Genomic DNA, 12,496 nt, shown 5'->3' on the forward strand with positions numbered 1-12,496 from the left:
CTACTTAGACAATATTAACCAAGGCATTTACCTCCTCTTTGAGAGATAATCATTTCATTTACCAGCATCTATAGCTGTCAGAACTTTGGCAGACTTGGTGAAAAATACCATCAACTGCTCATATTAAAAACTAATCACACAAGATTTCCTTTATTTCATTTTTTACTACTTAAACTCCCTACTGGACTTCCCTGGTGGTGCAGTGGTTAAGAATTCACCTGCCAATGCAGGGGACACGGGTTCAAGCCCTGGTCCAGGAAGATCCCACATGCCGTGGAGCAACGAAGCCTGTGCGCCACAACTACTGAGCCTGCGCTCTAGAGCCCGCAAGCCACAACTCCTGAAGCCCGGGCGCGTAGAGCCCGTGCTCTGCAACAAAGAGAAGCCACCGCAATGGGAAGCCCGTGCACCACAACGAAGAGTAGTCCCCGCTCACTGCAACTAGAGAAAGCCTGCGTGCGGCAACGAAGATCCAACGCAGCCAAAAATAAATTAAAAGACCAGGTAGTGAGCTTCTAAAGGCTGCCTTATGAACGTTAGATTAAAATCAATACTTAAAAAAACAAACATACAACTCCCTACTGATACAGAAAATGTTCTGCTGGGTTTTGTTTATTTTTCATAGCATGGGGTCTTTCCCTCATGATGCAAAAACATACAGTTATTGCATTTGCTAGGGGAGAAAATGCCTGAACTTTAAAACTGTATAATGCAATACTAAACAGAAGTGGGGGAAATTCTGTTGGTCATTTTTGTCACGAGAATGGCAAATTACCATTCTCATTACCATACTTGGCAAATTACCAAGCTTTTGCAACTTCCTTTAAAAGGGTGGGGGCCAGTTTCAAAGATCTGGCACCAAGTTATCCAAGCAATTCTTCCTCTGTATCTGCTTATTAAGGAGCTGGAATGTTCATTAAAGTCATCCAGACAGGTGGTCCAGACACTCTGGATAGAGTGAACTCAAACTCAAGGACAATGTCATCTTTTTTTTTTGCGGTACGCGGGTCTCTCACTGTTGTGGCCTCTCCCGTTGCAGAGCACAGGCTCCAGGCGCGCAGGCTCAGCGGCCATGGCTCACGGGCCCAGCCGCTCCGCGGCATGTGGGATCTTCCCGGACCGGGGCACGAACCCGTGTCCCCTGCATCGGCAGACGGACTCTCAACCACTGAGCCACCAGGGAAGCCCCCCTCCTTCTTCTTAATAGCTTGACCCATTTTCTCTTCTGGAAAGTAAGTTCATTAGCTCAGGGCCTGTCCTCAGTGGGAGGAATGAACCCCTACTGAACGCCCCAGCTCCACCGCTGGCTTGTAATGAACTAATCCTAAAATGGGATCGTTTATTTCTTATTCCTGCAGAGAAGCTTTCTTGCCCTCTTCATCCAATCAGACTACAATATAGAGTTGGCTCAGGTCTTGCAAATCATTTAGTACAAATCCCACATCGTACCAGCTAGAAAATGGAGGCCCAGAAAAATCTACTGATGTGCCCCTTACACTACATCACCTGCTAGGACCCAAGTGCAGCACAGAACACAGGCCCTCCAATCAGGTGCCCTATGTGCTTTCTCCCCTTTCCTGGTGCTCAAAACTCTCTCTGGGAGTCAAGTGGTGTTGGTGAGTGTCAGGCATTGAGCCAGACAGAAGTAGACAGGTCCTTACGCCCTTGCCACTCTAAGTGTGGTCCATGGACCACCAGCATTGGGATCACCTGGGAACGTGTTAGAAATGTAGAGTACCAGGCCCCACCCCAGACCTTCTGAATCAGACTCTGCATTTGAACAATATCCCCAGGAGATTCAAAGAAGGCACATCAAAGTTTGAGAAGTGCTGCTCCACAGCAGGGAAAAAAGACACCTTCGCATTTAGAATCAAGCTCATTTATGATCTGCTGACTTCATGGCAAGTCCTGTGCTAGCACCACCTATAGTGGAATTATACTGAGGGATACTCCTGTGTCCTGACCAGAGGCGACTTTTGTCCCCTCCACACATCAAGGCCAATGGAATGGCCTAAGGAACAGAAACACTGGGGCCCAACGTACGTCTTAGGTAACTAGGAAGGCACATGGTAAGTTGGTCTTATTTTGTCTCTTTTCTGAAATTCTGATTTATTTGAAGACTGTTAAGTGGTAAAATGGAGGAAAGGTAGAGTACACAAATTACCACCTTATCTAAAAATCAAATATGCACTCTCCCACTTTTTTTCATAAAGTGGTCATCCACAGAATCATGGGTGCAGGAGGACATCAGGTGCTTCACATCAGGGCTCAGTTGCAGGTACAAGAGTCAGCCTGCCAGGGAGGATGCTTGCTGTCATCCCTGCCACCTTGATAACTAACTCCATGTCTGGGCCTCAGCTTCCTCATCTTTAAAATGGAAATAAAAGCAGTACATACCTCATAGGCTGATTATAAGGCTGCTGTGATACTTACAAAGCCTGGCACACAGTGAGCGCTCAGCAAATGAGACCTATTGTCATCATGTACGTCCCATGTGTCAGTGGGACCTGAAACCACTAGGGCTCCCAGAACAATTTCCTCTTGTGATTGACCAGATATTGACCCACTGCCACTCAACATAAAGAAACCAATATACAAAAAAGGCAGACATTGAGAAAAGTTTCACTCTGCCAAAATCATGGTAATTCTGGACGTCAGCAAAGGCGGACGCCACCTTTCACTTCAAATTCTAACGTAAATTAACATGGACTGAGGGCCCCAGAGCTCGATCAGCCGTGAAGAAGTGAAGAACTCTGCTGGCCAGGAGAGAGGGGTCCGTCTTCGTCACACAGCCTCACGCCCCACAGCTGTCTCTCCTGAGATCACCAGACAAACGTCTGTTCAGTGGGCAAAGCAAGAGGGAAGACGGGCAGTTGTTCTACTCTCTTTTTAAAATATAGCACGTGTTGTCATTTCTCCCACGATAACTGGCCAAAAGACAGATCTGATTTCCTTTGCCAGGCTTTCAATTTTTATTTTTACAAGAGCAGCAGAAACATAATGTGCTTTCTATCCCACCTTCATTGTTTTTATTTATTTATTTATTCATTCATTTATTTTTATTGGAGTATAGTTGATTTACAATGTTGTATTAGTTTCAGGTATACAGCAAAGTGATTCAGATTTATATACATATATATATATACGTATATATATATACGTATATATATATATATTCTCTTACAGATTCTTTTCCCATATGGGTTATTACAAAATATTTAGTTCCCTGTGCTATACAGTAAATAGGTCCTTGTTGGTTATGCACTTTATACTGATATATAGTAGTATGTATATGTTAATACCAAGGTCCTAGTTTATCCCTCTGCGCCCCTTCATCATTTTTTTAAAAAGCATTTAAAATTAATATTGCTCTTTTTGAAAAACCGATCTCTACCTCTCTTTTCCTAATTAGACCCAATAAAAATATAAGAGTAAGCATTCTTGGGAAAGCCATATTGAAAAACATCATCCAAACCTTGAAAATCAAAATCAAGACCAAATCAATTACAGGACTTGATTCAAGTGAATTTTGTTTTTCCTCCCAAGTGATTGACAGAAAGTATGATGGGTGTAAAATATTCAAGTATTTCTGGAGTTTGGGGGAAGATATGAAGTTTGTATACAGCCTCTAACCAAAATGAGTGTGTCTTCCAGCCATGCTTTGCAGATTAATAGTATACTTTCACTAGCCGCTCTCTTCTGGGAGTACAGCTCCTCAAGGAGACAGTTTTCTAGCTGAGTGTAATCCAGTAAATTAAAGGAGGAAAGGATGTAACGTGGATTCTCTACTTATGCCGTCTGGTGTGGACAGTTGCAAGACGCTATGAAACTCTTTAGTTGTCTAATGTTTGGCCTTACCTGTCAGAGGGCAGTCCTGGGAACAGATGCAAACTCTACACACACACCCCCGCAAACCCTATTCCTTTCCCCTCTCTTCTTCATTCAACACACATTAGGCACCTCATGATGCTAAGCTAACCGCCCACCCTCAGAGGCCTTACCTGTTGGCTTTCTTGATCAGGATGGCCCTGAAGATGTGCTCGAGGGGCGTCTTCTCCCGCTCATGGGTTGGCTGCACGAAGGGGTGCAGGGCCACCAGCGAGAAGCCCTGCTGGTACGGCTCCAGCAGCTGGGCGGGCAGGTCACGAAGGGAGGCCAGCCTCACGGCCGAGGCCCGTGGGAGCTCGGCTGGGAGTGGAGAGAGGGGAGGCTCATCAGAGACCCACCCAGACCGGCCACCCCACGCATCCACATCCCTCTCCCCTCAGCTCAGCAGAAAATCTCCAGGTCGCCTCTCAGTCACGTGAGTCTGTTCCCATCTTAACTACTGTCTTCAAGGGAACCTACAAAACTGCTGGTTAACTTCCAACTCATCCATAAGTACTGGTGACCGGATGGCTTAAAATTAGAGCCAGTTTCTCAGAGATCACACTGGAAAAGTCACTTCCACCCCCTCAGAAAATAAAAAAGAAAGAAATGAAGAAGGAGGAGGATCACAAGACGATGACAACTGCACACAAACGTAAAATTGCCGGGTGGCAAAAAGCAGCAGCATAACAAAGTCCAAAGACAGACTGGAACAACATTTCCGTGCCACTTAAGACAAAAGGGTAATTTCTTTAACAGGCAAAAAACAGAAACAAGGGCTTCCCTGGTGGCGCAGTGGTTGAGAATCTGCCTGCTAGTGCAGGGGACACGGGTTCGAGCCCTGGTCTGGGAGGATCCCACATGCCGCGGAGCAACTAGGCCCGTGAGCCACAACTACTGAGCCTGCGCGTCTGGAGCCTGTGCTCCGCAATAGGAAAGGCCGCGATAGTGAGAGGCCCGCGCACCGCGATGAAGAGTGGCCCCCGCTTGCCACAACTAGAGAAAGCCCTCGCACAGAAACGAAGACTCAACACAGCAAAAATAAATTAATTAATTAATAAACTCCTACCCCCAACATCTTCTAAAAAAAAAAAAAAAAAAAACCCAACTTCTAAAAAAAAACAGAAACAAGAACAAAAACAAGAAAAATGGGCAAAACATACAAACAGGCAATTTCCTGAAAAGCATAAAAGGGTAATCAATACATAAAAGGACACTCAAATTAACTCAACATTAGAACTATGCAAAACAAAACAAATAAGTGTTTTCCCCCAATTGAATTATTTTAAAATTGGGGTTTAAAAAAACCTTTTTGAGAAGGGCAGACAAGATTTCAGAAGTCAACAGATTCAAGTGACAAGGCTTCCAGCTCAATCCCCCGCCCCTCAGGCTCTTTCCCTAGAGGCAACCAGTATTATCCATTTTCTTTTGTATATATGTTAATAATCGCTGAATCTGTACACAAATAAGTTTATATATCTATCTCACTTTTTTTACACAAATGGTAGGATAATGTTACAACCCAGCTTTTTATCCATTTTTATCAACTAACAGTATCCTTTTCTTGGAGATCATTCCATGGCAGTACACAGAGCTCTTCCTCATTCTTTTTACAGCTGCACAAGTGTTCCATTGTGTGAGGTACCACAGACTATTCAAACTTTTGCTTTCATAAGTAATACTGCAATGAAAAACATCACTCCTACATGATTTCACATGCATTCATGTACGGTATACCTAAAAAAGTTAGTTCCTAGGTGTGGAATTGCTGGGCTCAAGATAAATGCATTGTAATTTTTTTAGAGACTGCCAAATCTCCTCCACAGTGCAGTAAGGGCTTGCCTTTATCAGTGAGGTACAAAGGTATTTCTTTTCCCACACCCTGGCTAATCTCACAGCAAAAAAAATGATCCCTGTGAGGTGGTAATTTATATTTCTCATTATGTAATTTGTACTTTTTCTTATTAAACATCTCATGTTTAAATGTTATTTATGTTGCCTTTTCTGTTAACTGTTCAAAATCTTTGCCTAGTTTTCTACTGGGTTATTGGTCTTTTTTCTATTGATTTGTAGGAGCTCTTTATATATTAGGAAATTCATTTCTTATTTGTAATAACAGTTGCAAATATCTTTCCCAAATTATTGTCTTTTGACTTTGCATGACACGGGTTTTGCCATGAAGATTTTTTTAAATAAAGCTGAATTTATCAATCTTGCCTTCAATGGCTTCTGAGTTTTATGTCATAGCAGAGAGACCTGGAATATAAAACAATTCTCTTGTCATTTCCTGTAGTAATATTTCAGTTTTTGCATGTAAATCTTTGCTCCATTTGGAATTTATGCAATATGAATTCAACCTTTCCCACCCCCCCCAGTTTATCCATTTTTCCACATTGATTTGAGATGTCACCTTTATCATATATTATATTCTTAAGTATATTTAAGTCTATGACTGTGATCTATTAATCTATTCTAACAATTTTAGTTTCATATTATGTTTTAAAATCTGGTCAGGCTATTTCCTGAATCTTCCTGTTTTCCTGTTTATTTTCTGAATCTTCCTGTTTCTTCTCAATTATTTGTTTTTCCAAATGGTCTTTAAAATCAGGTCATCAAATTGTCCCTCAAAAAAAAAAATCTTGTTGATACTTTTATCGGATCATGTTCAAATTACAGCTGAACTGAGAGGGAATGGATTTTTTTTCTTTTTAACCATTTTTTAAATTGAAGTATAGTTAATTTACGATGTTGTGCTATTTCAGGTATACAAGCAAAGTGATTCAGTTATACATATCTACATATGTCTGTTTTTCTTCAGATTCTTTTCCATTATAGGTTATTACAAGATATTGAATATAGTTCCCTGTGCTGTACAGTAGGTCCTTGTTGGTTATCTATTTTATATATAGTAGTGTGGATATGTTAATCCCAAACTCCTAATTTATTGCTCCCCCTCACACCATTTGATTATATTTTTTAATCCACAGGAATTGGAAATTGAAGCCAAACAATATTTTACAGCAAGTTAACAACATCAACCTCCCGAGAACGGATATTTTCATCACGCTGCAAGTTTCCATCCAAGAACACTGCATGATTTTCATTTATTCAAGACTCTTTGGGAGTCCCTCGGGTGCATATTAAAATTTTCTTCACATAGATACTGCACACTTGGGAAGTTTATTCCTAGTTATTTTATATTTTATTGCTATTTGAATTGTTTTTTTTCTCCTTTTACTTCTGTGATCTCCATCGTGGGCAAGAATGTTGGAGAAACAGTCGTGCTCATGGCGGTTGATAGTGCTGAACCTTTCTGGAGGGCTGTGTGGTATTTTCCCTCAATCCTAAAAGTGCATTTGCACTTTGTCCAGCAACCTCGCCACTGAGTATTATGCCTGTGGCTGGACTCCTAAATGTTTCTCAAGATATACGGGTAAAGATATTCACTACAGGGTCATCACAACAGCAAAAACCTAGAACCAAGGAGTTCTTTGGAGGGCTAGCTCAACACTGGGACACCCCAATGATGAATCCTCTGAACCATTAATATGTGTTACATGCGGATGAAAATGTGCCCAAGATCCATGACTAAGTTAAGAGACAAGGTGTTTAACAGTGTTTATCGAAGGATACTTTAGTATAAAAAAATTAGAAGGATAGATAGACATGAATAAAATTTTTTTCTGAAGAAATAACAAAAACATCAATATTGAAGAGACTGGAGTAGGGAGGTGAGGATGAGAAGGTAGTTTTTACTTTATTTTGTACTTTCAATACTATTACCGTCAATACAGCAATCGTTTGGGTGGAGGGTTTATGAGACATTTTAATTTTCTTCTTTATGTGTGAAAAATATTTAAAAATTTCATGTATTTTTAAAAATACTGTGTTACTTTAAAACAAACTTAAAAACAAAATCTAGGGGTACTTAAGAATACTCATCAGCCACTGTAGCCCTCACTTCCATACATCAGGCAAGAAATTTACAGGAAGAAAAATCTACAGCAATGATTCATTCTAAAGCAAGTGTCTAGCATCCTGGAGAAATTGCCATGATAACAGTGACAAAGATAAGGTTGGCCAGGAAAGCTGGAAAGCATGCAATCTTTCCCTTGAAGACTACATTCTACATATGCCGCCAGATAGAAAAAAATCTTGAAGGTAAGTCTGGAAAGAACGCTGAGCCCGTCCACACTCCTAGGCACAGCAACCCGGCGGGCCAGAGGGGCAGCCTCTCCAAGCCTGCCCCACCGTCCAGCAGCAGAGGCAACACCCAAAATCCTTGGAAATGGAGACCCTTGGGCGCCACCCCAGACCTACTGAATCGGAATCGGAGCCGTCTATGTCTTCACAAGCCCTCGAGGAGATTAAGAGGCTGAGAACTACCTTCTAGAGGGTTTCCCTTTGGCACTCCTCTAAAGGGCAGGGAACCTTTGGATCTAAGGGCACTCACCCACCTGTGACCTGCACCCCAACTCCACACAGCCAGGACCCTGGCTGTCCCTGCTGTGGCAGCCCCAGGTCCACTGTGGGGGTCTGCACAGGCTTCTCCCCGAGTCTGTGTGCACCCCCAGGCCCAAGGCGGCACAGGAACTAGGGGGAGGCGAGTGGGGAGACACTGCTGCAGGGGCAACATTTAAGGAGCACCAAAAACTCAGTAACCAGTACGAATCAACATTAAATGCAATATGTTAAAAAGTGAACGTGAATGCTGAAAGTCCATAATGAACAAACTATCAAAAATTTTACTAAGGACAGCATCCATATTATTGATTTTTCTTTTGCCTCAAGCTCGGCACAGCCCTGTTACTGATCTCCTCTTTTTAAAAGACGTTGCCTCACTTGCCTCACCCCAGTGCCGGCCCAGCCCCACATCTCTTGCCCTCTTGTCCAGGCCCCTGCGAATGACAGGAGTGGGCCTGTATGTAGGCTGTTCCAGGGGAACCAGGGGCAGGTCTCCTGCACTGTCAGGCGATGACGAAGCAACAGGAGCATGTGTGTCACAGACGCTGTTGTTTTATTTGAAAAACTGCATGAACTTTTGGTAGGAGTGTAAGCCCTTCTGGAGGGTAATTTTATAATATCCATCAGACCTAAAAATACCACGCGGCACAAAGATACCCTCTTCTCTGATAAAACTGTACAGAAAGAGCATCTGTGAGTCATCAAATATGAGACTTCAAAGTCAGTCTCTACAGGTCGGTATTTTGTAAACGTTTCGAGTATTTCAGACTCTCTCTGCTATGGTAAAATAAACCTGTGCCAAGATTTTAATAATTTGTATGCTTCTTTCCTCTTATGCATGATCCTATAATTTAAAAAATGAATAAAAGCAGCTGATGTGTTTAGAAGACTTGGGATTCTAGGATCAGCCCTATGCTCCTCCCTGGCATCGATCCTGGGCCTGTGAATGGTCAGTTTCCGCGTATAAAACAGAGATGACAATGTGGGCCTGCCTTCCATCAGAGAGTGGTTGTAAGGAGGCGTGCGTAATCGATGAAGCTCCAAACAGGGGAGCTCAGTGGTGCTGGAGGTGGCAGACGGACTGGTCCGCTGAAGCCGCTGATGACAATTCGGTGCTGGGACATTAAACCCTCCCCATCCCCGTCCACAGCCCTTCACCTCCATGCTCCAAATCAGTGCACTAAAAATATTAGTCAGTCAACCACTTTATAGCTAAATGCTTCCTGAATGAAACATAATACCTTTAAAATTTTTATCTTCAAATCTAAGGATGTATCTCCTGTCAAAACTCAGCAATTTTATAGCTTTAATTTTTGGTATGCATGCTGTCAAAGTTGAGCTTCATGGTTAAAAAACAAATAAAAATGAATCTCAACTATCCTATAATAAAAATAAAAAAAAAAAACGCCAACTGTAAATGTGATTAAAGGCCTACTTTCAAGTTTCTTTTTGAACCTTAACCTTAAAAAGAAACGCTGGTTCTTGTAAAGTGACCAATCCCCCAGTATTACTACTAGGAAAACAAACAAGGGAATGATTTATCTGTTTGGATGAACATACCAATCGAGGGCTCTTGGTCTATTTCTCACCCCACCCATCAAAATGACCTCTCCACTATTTTTGTTTTGTAATATTTGCCTGATTTCATTTACAAATTACATAACCTTGGGCAAGTCACGTAATTCCCACCCCATCTCTTGGGTACCTCATTTTTAAAATGAAGACCCCGGACAGGCAATTCCAAAAGGAGCTTCCAACTTTAAAATGCAATGATGTTATCATTTCAATTTGGAGACTAAGGTACAAGTTTCTAACTAAAAAGTGACATTGGAAGAGAATACAATCAATGTTTCCAGCGTGAACTGAAGAGTCCTCCCAAACCAGAGCCAAAATGAGAATTAAGGAACAACCACATGTTCGGGTGGGTAGAGAGATGGAAACGGAGGCAGGAAAAGAATCTGCTGCTGGTGCAGCAGGATAAAAGTCACCGCTGAAGATGAAGGCACTGATGGGGCTGTCTTGGCCAGTGTTACCCTCCAGTCTGAGGAAGTGTCACCATTAGGGCCCAACACCCATTTGAAGGTCACACTTTTCTCTCCACTTTCTAAACTGTCTTGTTCCATACACTTAGTTAACAGCAATCAGTCTGCAAGCCGGGGTCCAGGTTGGACATCCCCGTGCTCCCGCTCAGGGAACTGTCTTCTTCCCATATGGGGACTCATGTTGCTGCTGTGCAGAGCCCAGTTCTCCAGCCTGGCAGGGGCTGGGTCTCATCCTATGACCTGTAGCAGGTCTGGGACAGATCCCAAGGCCAGGAACTGGGGCCCCAGGGCCCAGATGGATAAAGTAAGCAAGAGACAGAGCCAGGGGATGAGCAGTGAACACGGAGGGCCCACCTCCCCAAGGGGGTGGCATCCTGTCCTTCTAGACTGGTTACTGCCAATGGGCACGTGGGCCCACTGGTGACAGAAGATCTAATTCTTACCTTCAAGAAGTCAGAAATCTTGATCCTCATAGAAACTCTCCTAATCTTTAGATTTGGCAAGTAAGTCCTATTTTATTTTCAACCCCATATGGCCCAAAGCCAAGACCTGGTAGGTCGCAGTGTCTGGCTGAGGCATTTGAAAAACGTGGGAGGATGGATGCCCCACACCCTTCCCATCCCTGATGGTGGCTGCCAAGGGATGGTGTGATTGCCAGTCAGGCAATGACCACCTTACCAGTGTGCTCATTCCCACATCATCACGACTTATCCAAGTCTTCATGGACATGTCCGCAGGCATTTGACACACGCCTCTATTTCCTTTCTACTTTCTGTCTCTATGAATTTGACTACTGGAAGTACCTCATACCAGGGAAATCGTATATTTGTCCTTTTGTAACTGGCTTATTTCACTTAGCATAATTTCTTCAAAGTTCATCTATGTTGCAGCATGCAACAGGATTTTTCTTTTTTAAGGCTGAATAATATTGCATTGTATCTATATATCATATTTTTTTAAAACTGAAGTCAGTTGATTTACAATGTTGTGTTAGTTTCAGGTATACAGCAAAGTGATGCAGTTATACATACATACATATATGTATATTGTTTTTCAGATTCTTTTCCCTTATAGGTTATTACAAAATATTGAGTATGGTTCCCTGTGCTATACAGTAGGTCCTTGTTGGTTATCTATTTTATAGATAGTAGTGTGTGTATGTTAATCCCAAATCCCTCCCTTTTCTATACTGATGTAGACATGAACAAAGAGGTTAGAACCACATAACTATATTTCACATCCCTTGGAAATCTTTTTTCCCTCATTCAATTACCAATAAGAGGCTTTTTAAAAAATCAAAACACAGAAAATACTGCTAGAAATGTATTTTGGGTAATATGAGAGCCCAAAGGTTTTGTTTTGAAATAAGTGGGGGTTTTTTCTTTCAGAAAATAACTCCATATAAATAAATAAACCATTATTCCTGGAGTTTAAAAAGAAAGGAAGGAAAACAGGGGAAAAAGCATAATCCACCAAACCACATATTTCTTAACACTCCTGGGATAAAGGAGATTGTGTTTTTGCTATGACTATGTTTGTTTAGCAGACATTCTGCAGCCCTGTTTATTCCCTGGAAACGAAGCCCTTCAGACATCTGCAGAAGAGCCAAAGCAATGTTTCTGCTACTTCAAACTTCATTACAGGCAAAGTACCAGCTTCCAACACAAGAAAGAAAGCACTGTGCACAATGACCTCACATCTCACTCAAGTCTCCACAGCAGGCAACACACGCTGACCCTCAACAGTTCCTATGATTTTGCCCAGCAATCATTTGTGACTTTAACCTAATTACTCAAAGTCCAACTTTGCTTTTCTAATTACATCCACTAATGGATCTGTCAATACCAGGGAGCCCAACAGGAGAGACAGACACTCTCTCCCCCGGGTCATTTCCTTCTCAGGTGAAGCTGATAATGACACTGCTCAACCAAATCTTTTTTTCTCTAATTTCCTTGAAGGCCACCATTTCTATAACATCAATCTGGCTGGACTTTGCAGTAGATCCAATTTAGCAAAAAACTAAAATCAATCACTTTTCGATGTGGGGTTTTTCACTGTATAAGTAAAAAATAGGAATTCAATTTTTTTTTTTTTGGCCACGCCACACGGCATATGGGATCTTA

General features: G+C 42.2%; 1 protein-coding gene across 2 annotated transcripts in view; it reads right to left on the reverse strand.

The window, feature by feature from the left end:
- The window catches only part of RFTN1 (raftlin, lipid raft linker 1), a 201,791-nt gene that overhangs the window by 116,577 nt on the left and 72,718 nt on the right, over positions 1–12,496 (reverse strand). For both annotated transcript variants that reach the window (XM_081235580.1, XM_081235581.1), the window contains one exon: positions 4,002–4,188. In XM_081235580.1, coding sequence (XP_081091706.1) covers positions 4,002–4,188 — 187 coding nt within the window. The remainder of the gene's footprint in view (positions 1–4,001; positions 4,189–12,496) is intronic.

Source organism: Mesoplodon bidens, assembly GCF_964165515.1.
Source record: "Mesoplodon bidens genome assembly, chromosome: 5".
Taxonomy (NCBI): Eukaryota; Metazoa; Chordata; class Mammalia; order Artiodactyla; family Ziphiidae; genus Mesoplodon; species Mesoplodon bidens.